This window comes from Galendromus occidentalis, unplaced genomic scaffold (genome assembly GCF_000255335.2).
Source record: "Galendromus occidentalis unplaced genomic scaffold, Mocc_1.1 scf7180000077450, whole genome shotgun sequence".
NCBI classification, from domain to species: domain Eukaryota; kingdom Metazoa; phylum Arthropoda; class Arachnida; order Mesostigmata; family Phytoseiidae; genus Galendromus; species Galendromus occidentalis.
The window spans coordinates 765,752-782,601 of NW_003805438.1; the positions used below are offsets into that span (position 1 = coordinate 765,752).

The following is a 16,850-nucleotide window of genomic DNA, read 5'->3' on the forward strand; positions in this document are numbered from 1 at the left end:
CGATCTGCAGCATGGACGAAAATTCGCAGCAGGCACCCTGAAATATGTGAATCAATCAGCTCTTATTGGGGTATGAGTTGACCTTGATGCTGCACTCCTATATCAGGCTTCCACCAACCGGTTTTGACTACAGCAGGAGTGGACTTTGGGAATCTCGGTGGGTCACTGCCTATGCGATCGACCGCCTGGTTCACCCACGCAGCCAGACCGAATTCCAAGCGACCCAGAGTGGACTGATCGGACGCAGCTACGTCCAAGGTTGACCGCAAGGGATGAGAAAGGCCAGTTTGAGAATTTCGGCCCGAGCTCCTTGCAGCCGTTGCCAGCGATTGCAAACAGCGTTGGCTTGGCTAGACCTGGGTCTTCTCGGCTAGGCGAAAAGGCAGCGGAGAAGATAAGGCGTCGCTTTCTTCCTCTGAAGAATTTCAATATGTTCTTCACACTTTGAGCATTGAGGCAACGACGACTGCTCTGCGTCTATTGGAAGCCGGAGCGAGCGAGCGGGCAGGGAAGGTACGAACGAACGAACGCAGATTTAATTTCATGTTCTTGAAGAAGGGCCAAGCTCTGTCCGCTCGCAGCGCTCCCAACAGCCGTGACTTGCAGTTGGTTTCACTGTTATTGCATTCCACAAAAAACTAAACATCAACCAACCGACGAACGAGCCTGAGATGAGAAACGGTAGTCCCACTCGGAACGTCTCCTAGACGAATTTTCAGCGCACAGTTCCCCACGGGGAAAGCGCTTCTCACATTGCTGGCACGTCCACCTGCTTCTGATGCCGCCTCGACGAAGTCGACGTCGAAGTAATCACGTCAAGTATGCCGACTGGTGTACGTCACGCACGCACGCTCGCATTCCTCAGCGACGACGGAACATGAAACGCCCTGACTCTGGATCCATCATTCCAGGTGGGAATCCACATCTTGCGACAGCGCGAGGCTTCATCCAGCGAAGGTTTGGATTCGAACGGAAGCGACGAAGCCGCGACCCCGATGAACCACTGTCATCTCGGAAATCAAGGCCCGATGGGAGCGATGTCTCACCAGATGGCCGGGCATTCCCAGTCCCCAACTCCTCCGAGTGATTGCAGCGGGGAGCAACAAGTGAAAGCAATTGGCTCCGCTGGCCATTACTCGCAAAAGGTAATTTCCTCGAGCCATTGATTTCGGCTGGACGTTTTGGACGTCCAAGTTCATTCGAGAGCCGAGACGAGTCGATTGAAACCCCGCATTCGAATGACACTCCTCGCCGTGTCCATGAATAAGCGCATATGTCTCGATTGCAGGGTCGCAACTTGGCTCCTGTCCGGGAGGCACAGACTCACCACTCGACCTCGAGTGATGACCGTAGCAGCCCTCGTAGTGACTATTATTCGAAGGAAAGTTCTATTGCCTCAACGGAACGCCAGATGGTTGTCCAGAGTTCTCAAAGTGCCGCCCAGCCACTGTCCAACATTAACACGGTAGGACTCCCCCAGGCCAGTCCGCGAAAGAAACCCCCTGAGGTCGCGCCCAAGCCCTTCATGGTGAGTTCTCCCCTTCGTCTCATCCGAATGTTCCGAAGCTCAGGGGATAAGCTCGGAAGTTCCTGAGATTCGTTCGAGGTTTGATATACATAGATGAAATAGTGAGAATTTCTCTCGAAAACTCCGAGGTTCTCATCGCACAAGGCTTCCTGTCTCCACCCCACCAGCCTCGTGTTCACGATGAGTGATTCGTGGTTGTTACTATTCCAGATCCCGAATGTAGCGGGCATGCGGCCAGTCCTCCCGCAGATCGTTCAGCCATCGTTCTATTCTACGATGACCCATACCTACCAAAGTACCCAACAGGATACTTCGTACGCATCGATCGACCATGGGATGGTCCACCCTGCCAATGTCGTGGCCCTGAACCCCGATGACGACCCCTCAAGGAACGACCTCCTCGAGACACAGATTTGACAACACGGTGACAGCGCTCAACAGTAGACATCATCAGACTCGGATGTTTATGGGAAACTGAGAGATAATTCCCTAGTGATCAACTGGAGCTAAACCCCTAGATACATCGGAGCCGTAGCGTAGAACCTCTCGATAGGTCAGACGAAAATGAAAGTGAGTCTTGAGTATCACTGCTCGAACCGTGCGAGTCGAACAACAGTTGGAGCAAGGAGGAACTCCCTGAGGTCGTAAGAAGGTCACAACGAATGGTTGTCTTTCGAGGTTGTATATAACACCCGGTGGCACAGCAGAGAACAAGATTTCATTGAATGCCAGAGAGAAGATGCATAGAGGGTATATAGACGATGCATGATTCAGTCAGGAGGTTGCAACCATTGCTAGAAGCGAGATACGGTCCTCGAGTTGTACCTCAGGTTCGGACTGGGCTAGCTAATGCAGTGGAATTGTTAGAGTCAGCTTAAACCAAAAGAATCCACTCGCTGAGTCTCCCTCAGGAGCCTGACTCTTTGAGCTCAGAAACAGCTTGCTGAGAGAGGATTCGTCGTGGGTCTCATCGTCGAGAAGCATGTGTTTGTACATTTCATCCCGCGTCATCATCATCCGCGTGAGAATACGATGCTCTCTGTAAGATAAAATGAAACGTATACGCGTATATTTATATGTTCATATTTTTTTATCATCCAGATGAAGTTTGAGTTGTTGCCGAAGATTGATCGAAGTTAGAAACAGAAGTCGATCCGCACGACATCATTTCGAGTGTAGCTTGGCTGAATTTTCCGATGAAGATAAGACGTTGGAAGGGAGAAATACATAAAAGTGTGTGCCTGAAAAAATTCAACACGTGCTCAGTAGAACAGAATAACGTTGCGTGCACCTTCGGACGAAGAACGGATCGCTATTGGAGGTGTCACGTTCGGGAATGAGTCCACTCATCGTTTTCTCGAGAAATTATTGAGAATACCGCGGACACTCTCTAGGTCTAGGTGATCGGAGAGTCGGGTGCGACGTTGGGAATGATCTGAGCTAATAGACTGTGGATTCGGAATCATGCCTCGGACAAGATCCTTGACGATTTCCGACTCAACGAATTCACGCTAGATCATTGGTTATTTTCTCCAGCAGTCTTTCTGCGAGACGGAAGGTCCGGAGCTGCCCATAGTCGAAAGTGATCCTCAGTTTGTCAAGGAAGATCAGATGAAGATTCCGACTCCGATGCATGTTTGGTCATGATCCGTCGAAGGACTCATTTTTCGTTGAACTTAAAGTGAATTGTCGGAGTGTATAATCTAGAGAATCTTGATAGAATTTCAAGTTGTCCACGGAGTGCATTGGCGTCCTCGATACTGAAATGATTTGTACATAATGTGTCACCGTCGAACGAGAACTTGTGCATAGATTTCAAGAGGTGACTGAACACAATGAATAATATATACATTTATATTAGCTATATATAGATATATATAAGCGAGCATAAGATTCAGATGAGTCCAACGATAAAGCGCCGAGATTCGAGAATCACATGAAACCACAGAGACTATGAGGATATAGATGATCGAGTCCTGATGAGATTCGGAAATTGAGTACGAAGCTAAGAAGTCCGGAATCAGCCCATGTTCGCCTGGAATCCAAAAAGTCTCAGAAGTTTTGGGGGCGCTCTCTCAGTGAGTCGATCATGGAATGTCTCAGAATTGTTGCGCGAGTTCTGCGAGCAGAACTCAAAGCTCGAGGCCTTGTTGAGCAGGATGAAAGTTGCGGGAGATTCCCGCAAATTGAAGGCAGAATTCCGAAGCCGGTGAGCCAGAAACCACGGAAACCCGAGAGCAGGACGATTTTAGGAAAGATTGATTGATTATTTGACGATTTGGAGAAGAGAAACATCGATGATCGTCGATAATTTATTTTATGTAAAAACAAATTCAACACGACATCAGTCAGTCAAAAGCACGAAGTTGAACCAAACACATGCGGAATTGATGTAAGAGGGAGAGGAGACGGCATTTTTTCGACAACGGCAGAGCTACAACTCTTTGTGCGGAGCAATTCGAATATTCATGATTCATGATCAATGTGTGTAAAATCCGTTGATTCATCTCATTCAAATGATAACGGACTAATAAAGTATTACCAGTTACGAAATAACGCTGCAACCATTCTTTCTGCTAGACGTTCCAAGGCATGGCGGCGGAACTCAGGACCTCGTTTGTACACTCAAAAGTACTGGCATTACGTAACCGATCGATTTAAAAAGCATTCCTCTTTCATCATAGTCACCAAATCATATCACCGGTCAGTCTAGTCGATATGCCGGTCCTTGGGGTTTCGAGGTCCCGAGGAGTTCTCTGGGACCAAAGTTGAGCGGGGCCTTTACTCCCGAGCGGAGTGCTGGGGTATTTGACGTCAGCGGAGGGAGAGAGCGCTTTGTCCGGCATCGACGGGGGAATAATCCCTCGCGAGGCCTTTCGGACGATCGCTGGGGAAACCATCCGACTCGCTGCTTCGAGCCAACAGGGACACCTTGAAAACATTAAAATTGAGGGATCTCCCTAAATATTTCCAACGATGGACAGATTGCACACTGGCGAGTCTTTGAGAACCGCCAGATTATACACTCGGACTCGAGGAAAGTGCTCTTACACGAGCTCCTCTACAAAAGTAACAGAATCAGGTCCAAGGAGCTCATATGATGTTATCCTTTCCCGCGATCGCGCGGAAGCTCCACCGATCTCTCAAGTGCAAGATTTTCCGTTCGATATACGTCCAGAATCTCCTGGGTGCCGAGCTTCCTGAAGGGCATCACAATGGAAACAAGGATCCACAGAATCAGATTCGAAAACCTCAAGTTTTCGATGGGGCGTGGGAGTCCTCGCTCTCGTCCTTCGAAGAGAATGGGCCATCGAGGCTCCCGCTCGAATAAAATCAAGGATACGGATGCGCGGACGTCAATGATAATAAAGTCCATGTGTCCAATAGTCATGAGCCGTAATTCACTGCGGAACCGTCCATCGCCCAGGATTTTCTTATTTGGATGAATCATTGTAGTGGCAACGCAGCTCAAGTCTGTAACGGTGCAGGCGAGGAGGAAAATAGATAAATCGCGCGCCACGCGTGACAGCTCTGTTTACAGGGATCTTAACTCTCGGAAGTCGACGAACGACGAGGTTTGATTGACATGGGGCATCGAAGTCCTCGGTCAGATATATCCGTTCCGCGCTGTTTCTCGTGGCAAACTCAGAGAAAGCGTCGATTGCCGCTCTCCGGGCCGATATCTCGACGGCAGGAAGACAAGAACCCGGATCCGCTCTCTCCGCCTTCCGTCCGATAGCCCAGGTGTTCGGCGTTCGGATACGCGGAAAGAACTTCAGCGAGTGGTGATAATCAAACATAGCGGCTTCGCGAAAGACATTCTGGAAATGATCGGTGGATGATAATTGAATCATGAGTGGGAATAGGAGACACCGGAACGATGACGGCGAGAGCCGTCAATCCTCAGGTCTGTCAAGAGGGGGCGTCAAAAAGAATTCGAATCGAAGAAGAAGCAACTCATTTGATAGGGTCTCTTTCTTGATGCCTCGAGCGGCATCTGGCTTTTCGATTCCTGCGCGATTCTTCTCAAATACGTATCAATTGAGACGTTGCAGATCTAGAGAACTGTCTATCGGGCTTGAACGGATCTCCACGCTATGATCGGATGACGGATGCCAAAATCGAAGTCATTCACATGAATTGTGTGAATACGACTGCTGTGCGGAGGGTTTTCCAGAAGCATGCGATGACTCTGGCACATTCCCTGTGCAGCTACCTTCTGAACTGTCCGTCCGATGAGACTTCGAGATCCTACGTCACCGACATCTTAGCTTATGTTTCGCGAATCCTGATCGAAGATGAGGTTCCTCAGCTGCAGGTGAGGCTTGACTCATCTGGTCCCGATAAATTCCAGATCCATGACAAGTCGAGAAAGTGATACCGAATGCTGAGCCTTGTTTTCAGGCATATCTTGAGGTTCTGGCGAAGAACGTCGACATGCCAGGAGATCTGTGCAAGATCTCCATTCTGAATGCGATCACAAAAGTCTCGAAGTATCTCTGGAAGAATCAGATGCTATCGATCGGTGCCGAAACGCTGCTCGGAACGCTGTATCAAATGCTGGAACAAACCAACAATCCTGCCGTCCTGAAGCCTATAATCGAGGGTTTCTTGTATTACGCGAATGACGAATCCATTTTCTCACAGTATTTCATGGTAAAATCATCGATCATATCCTGGCTTTGATCAGATAATGCTTGAAAAAGCCACATATCGCATCTAGTAGGGGTTCGGGTTCCGATTTTCAAGATATTGTTCCGTTTACAGGATGTTTCTGACATATTGATTGGCTGGCATGTCGATGGCTCCGCTGGACAAGATCTTGCATTGTTCATGGCCTCCTCGCTGTCGGCCATGGCTCCATATTTTTCATCGGATGCGAGTTTCTCGGTCAGTCTCATAAAGCAGTTCCAAGAGGACATCGCGTCGTTCCGAGAGGTAAGAGCTCGCGGAAAGTTCTGCCAGACGACTAATTGCAGGGCGCCCTTACAGGTAGCTGCATGAGCTGAAGCGCCGAAGAAATCAATTTTGAAATCATGCTCCATCCCTTACAGAGTATCCTGAAAGGACACAGTGACGTCATCGACAAACTTTGTTCCATAATATTGGTGATGACGAACATTGCCATTGCCGTTCAAGATCAAGTAGATATCAAGGTCAAAGCTCCGGAATTAGTGCAGAACCTCTTGGCCGTCCAAAAGTTTGTAGATCCATCGCCACATTTATAGCTCTCCACCTACGAAAGCATGGGGCAGCTCCTTGTAATACACCTCAACAAAGGTGTATTCGGGAAACAGAAAGCGTCATCAGACATATATAGCGGAATCTCTTATGATTAAGGTACTTGGACGAGTCGCCCAAACTATTGGGATTCTTGACGGAGGCGAACGTCATGTGTTCCTCGCTCTTCGTGCTCATCAATGATTGCCCAGAAGATGTTTGCTCGTTCCTGACACTACAGCTCAATCACGCGCCCCGTTTCAAAATCCAGACTCGTTACCTTGAGGGTCTCTTGAGCCTCGTCTCACTTGTGATCGGCAGTGGAGTTGAGGGCGAAGTTCTTGTGAGTGCTGTTGTTCTTTAAAAATTTTGCAATCGGGTCGAGATATACATCAGTATCTGATGGCCTAGCTCGAGTCGGTCTGTGATGCCTCCACGGGGATATTTGATTCGCAGATGAAACTCATGCATTCTCTCTTCTCTCCTCTGGGAGCTTTGTACCATCTCCGAGCGAATCGGAACATCCGAATCCAGGAGAGATTCGCTGAGGTGTGTCGAGACCTATTGGCGTTGAAAGATGTTGCTCTGGTGCAAGGAGCTTTCGAACACCTCAGGAACGATCTTCGGAGTTCCAATGTTTCGACCGCTCTGGCAGCCGTCGAGGCGCTGAAAGGAATGGCGGAAACGAGAGATTCAATAATACCGGTGAGCTAAACCGTCCCGAACCCGGATCCGCCCAATGAGATTTTCCGTCGAATCGTTTGGGCTGACATTGACTGAATTCCTCAGATACTCGCTCTGAGGCCGTCTCTCTTCGAACTCCTCCATTCGCTGGTTGGGGATCCGATGGTTGAGGAACGGGTCAAGCCTGAGATCCTGAAGCTCCTCCGAACGCATTCTGCAAGCAGAGGACACTTCATCAGTACCTCCGATCTCATAGGACCGTCGACGTCGATATCTGCGAATTACTTGAGGATGGTCATCGAACTCATGATCTCAGAGCTGCCTGCCGGAGGTTATACAACGTGAGTGGAACACTCCCGAGATTCCTGAACTGATCGTGCCGTGGGCTGAGCATGTCTCGGAAGAAATACCGCTGGCACCGACATGTCAAAAATTTGCTATTGTATCGCCCAATTGCAGGCTCTACGTCCTTATGTGGCTGGAGGATCTGGTGTCGCACACTGCCCTATCATCGAGCGATCAGTTAGCGCAGTCTCCGATAATGAGCAAGCTCGTGAAAGCCTTGACCGACTTCATAATCAAACAATGGAAGGATACAATGGCGGAGAAAGCGATGATTTTGCTCCATAAATTATTGTTCCTCGATGGATGGACATTTAGTGAGGAGGCTCTTAGCGCCGTTAAACAGCTCGGGGTCCTCACATCCGAAGACAAAGAGGTCGTTGAGGCGATTTCCCTGACCGGATCGACCGAAGACCTAAGCCAGAGACACGAATGGACAGGAGCTCATTTCGTTGGCTTCAAAAAATTCATGACATACGTCTCGGGCAAAGCAGAGAGGTGAGGTTGGTCATGAGTCATAGGGAAATAGAGGCAGACGCCCTGCAAGTCGATTAAAGAAGCTTCGCAAGCGTATTCCAAGAGAGAGGGAGCTGGGCAGGTCTGGGAACTACACTCCTCTCGGCCTAATCAAATCCTAATTACGTCACAGATTATCCAATTCACTTCTATTGCGGCTGTACATCAAGAGTGAAGGCGACGGAAGTTCGTGTGTGCCTTGCAGCGGCGTTCTCTGGACGTGGCTGGCATGGCAGAGCGCTCACTATCTGGTACATAACAAATTGAAGAGTTACCTCGGGAAACCCATCGAGACTCTGGGGTGAGTTTCGAATCCGAGTCCCCTGATTCCTTGCCCCTCTTATCGGGGGCTCCATGTATCCCGCTCGGAACGATTGCATTTGAAAAATTTCCTGTCTTCTAGCTTCGTGGAAGCTGTTCTGAAGAGCACGCTGGATGAACACCGAGGCATCATGATCTTGAAGTTCGTCGATTATCTTGAAAGGTGCATGTATCTCGCCTCGGAAGGAACAGTCACGGTCAGCAATACATTTTCCAAGGTCAGTCCCGAACAAGATTCAGTGGCACGCAGATTCGCTACTATATATGATATGACACGATTATAAGGACATTCGAGGTGATTATCGCGCTCAAAAAATATGACTCTCTCCCGCAGGCGTGTCGTCAGTTTTTCCACACGAACAGAAGCGTTTGCCAGGAATGGCTACAGAGACTGAGATCGCATATAACGAGATTAGCCCTCAATCGCTCGCAACCTCATTTCGCTCTGTGGCAGGTCGAATCTCTCTTTGAGAACAAGACCATATCATTGAATCAAGATCAGTTGAGCTTCTTCGCATCCCTGTACGTGAGATCGGCGATCGAACTGAAGGCTCCGAATCGCTTGCTGAGTTTCTCGGGTTTCCTCTCGAACACCCAGAAAGTTTCCGATTCACTCGGACAATGGCTCAAGGCCAGTGCTCTGCACGCAGGGCAGAAGTTCGAAGTCGCTCTCGGGAGCTACGAGAAACTCAAGCTGAAGGACAACTCGATTCTCTCCGAAATACTCAGGGATCAAATCAAAGGATGCCGGAAGAGTCTACAAGTTTGTGAGGAATTGGTGAATTGGGATGAAGTTAAGGTGAAGAACTTCGTTTCCACACAACGCAAGAAGTCCAACCTTAACCTAGCGTTCGATGCTTTGCGCAAATTCGAGAAGGTGAGGAGTTCCTCTACCCCCGAAGCGATGACAGGCATATGTCCCGGGTCGTTCCGCTGTTCACCGCACGTCGAGAGCTAATTCGTGTTTTCTGTGCGAAGGTGGAGGACGACGGAGTCCCTCTGATCGATATGGACCCGGAGAGGAGAGCTGCGATCCGCTTCGACTCCGGCATGGCCAATCGACAATTCAGCAAACTCATCCATGCTTTAGATGGTTGGGAGGCAGCCATCACAATATTATCGGGCGGTGAAGTCAAAGATGTGCGCTCCCTGGTTACTCTCGCGAAACTCATGCAATCGCCCCCCGACAAGAAGCTCGAGAGTCAAAGTTCTTGGCGAGTGGGGATGCTGTTGAGGCAAGCGTGCAAACAGCAGCCCGATTACGCCAAGGCGTACTTCAAGTTCGCCGACTGGTCGTACCGATGTGGCAAGAAGTACGTATCTTCGTCTGGGCCTCTTCTATTGAAGGATATATACCTCGCGTTCTCCCGGATGGCTAGAAATGAATCAATCTTTCGCCTCCTCGCAGGGACATTGAGTCTGGAGACACTCAGATAACCGCCACGGACCAGAAACTAATATCGGACAGCCTCTTGCCCCTCGGTCTCCACCAGCTCGTAGCTCCCATGTGCTCGATCATTGGTCGTGTCGAGTTCTGCGATTCCGGGAGCTGTGGCTGTTCTTCGAAGAAGCAGAAGGTGACTTTGCGTGAATTTATCCTCCGATATTCTTGAGGAGTTGGATGATGGTATTTTTGGGAGCGCTCGGAGTATCCGTTTAACATGAAAGTTAAATGTTTCTTTGCAGATTTCTGACATGTTGCCTGCGACTCTCCCACCTGCCACCCTTCAGGCTGCTACAGACGAGCTCTACGATATCGAGTTGCGCATCCAGCAGAGGGTTTTCGGCCATTATCACACGGCATTAGATTCTTATTTCCATTTTTTGAAATTGTCCCCGATGGGCTCAGACGCGACCCAGGTCGAAGCGACTCTTCGTCTGCTCCGATTGATCGTCAAACACGCTCACTCACTGCAAGATACGCTGGAGAGCAACATGAGCGGGAACATTGTCACTGGTGAGCTCATGGAATGTTTTTTATTTTTTTACCGCAGGCTCGTTTTGGGGAGTGTTCAATGCAGAAAAAGTTCACCTCATGTCGGAAAATGATGATTGGGATGAATTTTCCAGAACCTTGGCACGCAATCATCCCGCAATTGTTCGCACGTCTCAATCATCAAGAAGTTTACGTGCGGAAAACGCTCATCCGATTGATTGGCAGAATTGGGGAAACCTCACTCCAGCTTGTTGCGTATCCCGCAATTGTCGGTGACCGCGCCGCTCGAGAAGATAAATTGACCAATATACGGCGACTCCAGCAGGAAGAGAGTCAAGAACTGAGCCAGAGTGGTGGCGACACTCAGGAGGATGACGGGTGAGCTCTCCGAATATTCTCCTCCCTCTTTCGACTCCACCTGGAACAGAAACTTTGGAAATGGGCAGACCACCGAAGCAAACACGCACCTATGTTTCAGCGAGGCTATCGCGGTCGAGGAACTCGACGACACCTCGAAACAATCCTATGCCGAAATTTGCATGGCACTCAGACAGGAAAACCATGTCAAAATGAGCGAGATAGAGGTATTCGTTCGTGAGATGGAGAGGATCTCCGTTCTTTGGGAGGAAAAGTGCATCACGGCGCTCACCCAACACTACGCCCAACTCCAGCAGCCTGGGGGTCATCAAACGGTGAGCTGAGGCGGAGCAAGGGAGTCCTGACTTTCAATGACACTTCGACTTCATCGGTCTCCTTCGTGCGACCCCGTGCTCCTGCTCAAATCCTCAAGCCAATATCATCCCCACAGTGTTTGGATCTATTGAGGAACTTGAAGGCTCTGACCCTGGATGCTGGCGCCGAAACTCCGCACGAAGAGTGGTTCCAAGAGAGCTTCCGCTCCAGTCTCATGAAGACCGTTGAAATATTCCAGAGCTCGCGGGTGAGTCTTTCTCTCCGACGACGAATGAGAAATAAGGATGAGGAAGAAATTTCTCTTCCGTGTTCATCTTTCGGCTCGCAGAATTCTCGGCAGAGATCCGATAACTTGTGCGCTCTCTACTCACATAATGCTCCCATGAAGGCTAATTATTCTCAGAACAATCAGAAAGGTACTCATGGTCGATGACGCTCGGGTAAAGCATTATTTTTCCTTCAGGATATCGATACTCTCAAGAAACAATATAAATCACTGTGCGCGACACTCAACAACAAGATTCAAGAAGATATTCAGTCTCATCTGAGTATGGCGGTGATTTCACCGCGTCTGGCTTCGCTCCGGAACACGGTTTTGCCCATACCTGGCCAAAGCGGCAAAACCGTTTCGTCTGTAGCGTCCACGGTGCTGGTTCTCCCGACGAAGTCTAAACCGAAGAAGTTCTCGCTCATAGGCAACGACGGGGTGCGATACACGTTCCTTTTCAAAGGTGGGTCCTCCTATAACCCTTGTCTGAGCGCTCATGACTCATGGTACCGGAGATTTCGAGTGATATCGCCGACTGATAGAGGAGAAAAGAAAGAGAGAAAAAAAAGAGAACACCGTTGAATGGTTCCTTAGAACCGATTTCCGAATTGCTGATGCCCTTCGCAGGTCTCGAGGATTTGCACCTGGACGAACGCATAATGCAATTCATTTCGATATCGAACCGAATCCTGAGCAAGCGGTTCGGTCAGAACAGCTATCTTGCACGAAGCTACGCCGTGACTCCGATGGGGCGACGGTCCGGCTTGATACAATGGATCGATCAATGCGTGCCCCTCTTCACGCTCTACAAGCGACATCAAGTTCTTTCCCAAGGCTACGCGACGCGACCGACCGAAATGTTCTACAGCAAACTGATCCCCAAACTCAACAAGACCACGATCCCCACCGGTGAGCCCAAAAGCAATTCATTGAGATTCGCGGATGTTAAGCGTCTCCTCACTCTGAGCTGCAATAGTCTACGAGAAGATTTCGACTGGGAGATCATTAGACCGCTCGATCTTTTTAACCGGGAAATCGCTCTCGCCGCCAGACAAACGCCGGGAGTGGCCGAAGCAAATCCTCGTGGAAGTCTTGGAGGAACTCACCAAGGAAACCCCTGGCGATCTCTTGCTCAGAGAGATTTGGGCAGCTTCGGCGAGTCCGGCTCAGTTTTGGGCTCGACAGAACTCTTTAATCAATAGCGTGGCCGTGACCTCGATGATTGGTTACATTATCGGGCTCGGTGATCGACATCTCGACAACATTTTGCTGGACGTAAAATCCGGTCATCTCATCCACATTGATTACAACGTCTGCTTCGAAAGAGGTGAGACTCTCCAAAGCAACCAAGACCATTCAAGAGCCCCTCCCTCGGCTCGAGGGTCAGATAGATTCGTAATCAGCCCCCGAATGAATACCCCGCGAGGATTTTTCATTAGATAAGTTCGAAAACAACGTGCAATTCACCAGTGCCCTCATTTCATTTTAGGAACTCAACTGCGCGTCGCCGAGCGAGTTCCATTCCGATTGACCCCGATAGTGACCGAGGCACTCGGTCTGAACGGTTTGAATGGAGGCTTCAAGGTCGCAGCCGAAAACATTTTACGAACCTTACGGCAGAATCGCGAGACGCTCCTCACACTCCTCGAAGCCTTCGTCTACGACCCTTTGGTCGACTGGACTGTCGGTAAGTCGCACATCTGCCCTGCAGAGTCGCCAAAGCGAGCGGGACGACAGCGGTCATCGGATTGAGACGCTGACTACAGGATTCCTCTTAACGTCGATTTCTTGTTAACTCCAGGTGGGCAGGCAAGCAGCAAGCCAATGACCTCGATGAATCTCAGTTCGGCGGTCAAAGCGCTCATCGGCAATATTTCCGAGGAGAGTTTCCTGCAGAGTCTCATCAAGGTCGAACAGGAGCTGCGGGCTATCTGGAACGTGGTCACGGCCAATGTCGTGGGATGGTGTGAGCATGCCACGTTACTCCGGGACAAAATCGAGCTCCTCAACGCCTTGCAGGTGGGTCGCGAATCGGTGCGGAAGGCCACCTTTTAATTTTTCGGCGCAAACTCTAATTGAGTCGCATTCGCAGGATTGCCCGACCGCCCTCGATGAGGTTAAGAGTGTGCAAGAAAGGTTCCAGCTGCTCCGGAAACTCATCAGGGGCAAACAGATTGCCGGCTTGTACCTGACCTCAGATGATCCTCTAATCCAAATAATGGCGAAATTCACCGGCCAGACGATTTCTCTATGGCATCAGTGGCTCACCCATGTCGTAGCGAATGTCGACCTCCAGTCGGTGCAACAAACGCTGCAGCGGTTCCATTCGAAGAGCATCGTCAACCCTGAGACCATAATCGCCGATCTCGCATACCTGACCGAACAATCGCAGATGTTTAGCGCGGAATCGTCGACGAACAGTTTGTTCTATCCGCGTGTCATCTATGAATCATCGGCTCCAATCGCAGCGCGTCTCATCGACATGCTCGATTCGTTCAAAATCGACATCGTACCTCGTCTGATCGCTATTTCGGACTTCGACTACGTCCACTCTCCGCTAGAATCTCTGGTCGGCGAGGGCATGGAACTCCTATCGAGCATGATCGCCACATCGGACTGTGACGAAATCGCGGAGAAACTCGAGGCGGAATACGAAGCGCTGATCGCTCCGGCGGCGAGTCTCGCCTCGCCGCAACAAGCCCTCCTGCTCGAGCTCGATTCGCTCTTCGGAGAGCTTCGTTTCATCGAAAAACTGCAACTCATTCACGGGCTGTTTTCGGTGCTGCAAACGGTGCCGTCCGGAGCGAGTCGTTTGGCGGGAATATCCGCAGTGGTCGAAAACCTCGTGCTGCCGATGCTCGAAGTACAGCCTGATGCACCAACCGCGGAAATTCCGCCTTCGAGGAAAGCGAGGGACTCCAAGATGATTCACGCTCTGACGGCCATAATAAACTCAACGCTGGACGATCCGATGCCGGATATGCCGTCGATGAATTCAGTCAGCGGGGAACTCGGTATGCAGACCCTTGAGATATCCGAACGCTTTAATTAGGCTCGCTCATGTTTCACTCACGACCGACGTCCTCCTTCCTTACAGCTGATCCCGACGACATTGAATCGAAGCAAACTATATGCGAGACAATCATCGTCAACAGGGAAGCTATCCTAGAGGAGAGCATGTCTGCATGTACGATTCTGGCCGAGCCGAGTCACTCCCGAATCGCCATGGAAGGGGACCTCACCGACGTAACTCGAGAGCAGCTGATCGACGAGACCTCGAGGGCCGTTCAGGAGCTGCGGATACAGACTGATGTCTTGTGGCAACCTATCGGGTTAGGCCTCATATGTTTCGGGCTGATATAATCTCCTCTCTGACCCTTCTCTGTGTCAATCCCGTAGTCTAGCTCTTTAATAACGCTGAACTTATCTCGCTCGAGCCTAGAGTTCCATCCAGACGTTTGGAGACTCTCGGTTCCAGTTCTCATACTTTTTGTATCACAACCGATCATTTTCGAGCCTTGGATGAAACCGAATGTTCTTTCGTCCTTAGCGCGGCGCTCCAAGACGCGGACGTGAAGCTTCAAGGACTTGTGGAATTGATAGCATCCGTTCGCTCAGCCGAGCACACCGAATTCCTCATGAGAAATGCTCAATGGCCTGAACTGCCCTTCAGCCCGGTCAAGGTAGGTAGGGAGGGAGAGACATGGGTCCGACCTCAGCGCTTTTCTGGAACTCGTCAGGTTCACGGTCTATCAATCGGAGTCGATTTTCAGGTTTGCTTCGACACGATTGGTCAATTCAACAACACCTGTCAGTGTGCTCTGCGATCATTCGCTGAGCAGCAGCCGGAAACTGTCGATCTGCAAATGGTGCACGAAGCCTCCGAGCAGATCGGAAGTGTCTACCACGTATTCGAGGTTCTTCGAGAACAACTTCAGGAATGCAGGGTGAGTTGAATAATCCCAGAGGGTTCATATCAGGGATTCCCGGGGAGCATCGGACTGGGATCTGACGTGATACCAGAATTTGGAATCATGTTCAAGAGGATCATCTCGCGGCGGCCTTTCCAGGTCGTGGATCTGCTCGAGAGCAAAGGCGAAGACGTGAGAAATCGTCAGGGAATGCAGATATGGAAGAAGGTCAAAACCAAACTGGACGGTCAGGATTTCGAGAAGACCAAGATGAGCGTTGCTTCCCAACTCGAACGAGTTATCCAAGAAGCAACCAACGTTGGCAATTTGGCGCTCATGTACGAAGGCTGGACTCCGTGGGTTTGAGCGATCAAGCATCATCGAGCCTCGACCGCATCAGACCAACCCAAGGGAACGGGAAGCCTCAACCCGCACAGGATGAGTTCCTCGATACCAACATCCAATGATATGTTCAATACTTTCGAGTGGACTTGGAAATCCACGAGATGTTTTGGACAAGTGTCGCGTAGTTCTTTCAAGCGATCCACCGGATTCGAGTCTCGTTTGGAATCCGACGCTTGAATCGAGCTGGACACCGAAGTTTCTCAGGAGACGGCTCTCCCACTCCGCATGTGGGGGGGATATGATTCCTGTGATAATCTTGCGTCACGGACTCTTGGAGCAAGCCTCTCCATGAGGGGAGCACCGTCGCAACGTTGAGCAGCGGTTCGGAGATCCCACCATCGACGCACTCAGCAGATGAATTCCTCTATAGTGTGACGTTCGAAATATGCCGAGAAGGAGAAACATGCAATCAGAGGCAAAAGGTAAAATATTCGGGGGAACGCGAAAAAGTTGTGAAAATTATCAGAAAAGAAAAGAGTTCCGATGCTCGAAAATATGTGATCCGTCTGGAATGAATCCTCATGAAAATTATTCACTTCAGCGATCGCGATTTGGAAAATAAATTATTCATATTATTCCTTTCGATTCCGAACTAATTCTTCGAAACTCATCAAATCTCTGAGGAGCTCCCTTCGGCATCACCACCTCGGAGTCAAAATTCATGGGAAACGAGGACGACTCCCACGCACATGTTATCTCGATTGAAATCTGGAGCATTCTTTTCTATAACACAATAGATTTCTAGGAATTTCACGACCGCGCAGTGATTCAGAATCTGCGAGCAGCATGAAAGGGCTCCTCCGAGCTCCTAACCATGATCATTCGCTTGAGGTATGGAGCCGTTGAATGAATGATTCACACAGTATTTGCGAAAAGCAATAATATCGTTATCCGCAATGCGGTCAGCCGCTCCGTCGCGCAGACCGTGCGGCGCTGTAAAAGCAAAGCTACAGTCGATCAACCAGAGTCTGTACTGAGAACGGTTCGTTCGAAAATTCTTCGTAGTCTAGGGGAAACCGCTGTTTG

General features: G+C 49.9%; 2 protein-coding genes across 2 annotated transcripts in view; both read left to right on the forward strand.

The window, feature by feature from the left end:
- Positions 1–1,945, forward strand: part of LOC100905726 (uncharacterized) — a 46,465-nt gene extending 44,520 nt beyond the window's left edge. The window contains exons 10-12 of the mRNA XM_029111561.1: positions 912–1,145; positions 1,289–1,528; positions 1,739–1,945. Coding sequence (XP_028967394.1) covers positions 912–1,145; positions 1,289–1,528; positions 1,739–1,945 — 681 coding nt within the window. The remainder of the gene's footprint in view (positions 1–911; positions 1,146–1,288; positions 1,529–1,738) is intronic.
- Positions 1,946–5,380: 3,435 nt separating this feature from the next.
- On the forward strand, positions 5,381–16,393 carry nonC (serine/threonine-protein kinase Smg1). Its single transcript, XM_003743698.2, has 28 exons — positions 5,381–5,435; positions 5,584–5,846; positions 5,933–6,184; positions 6,296–6,466; positions 6,583–6,728; positions 6,869–7,091; positions 7,205–7,453; positions 7,538–7,773; positions 7,892–8,272; positions 8,424–8,591; positions 8,694–8,829; positions 8,946–9,488; positions 9,590–9,924; positions 10,020–10,188; positions 10,298–10,568; positions 10,682–10,925; positions 11,026–11,239; positions 11,356–11,487; positions 11,704–11,971; positions 12,136–12,417; positions 12,560–12,835; positions 12,998–13,195; positions 13,310–13,527; positions 13,601–14,522; positions 14,606–14,840; positions 15,059–15,191; positions 15,282–15,455; positions 15,579–16,393. The coding sequence occupies exons 1-28, from the start codon at positions 5,381–5,383 to the stop codon at positions 15,783–15,785; spliced, it is 7,101 nt and encodes a 2,366-aa protein (XP_003743746.1). The 3' UTR covers positions 15,786–16,393.
- Positions 16,394–16,850: the final 457 nt, after the last annotated feature.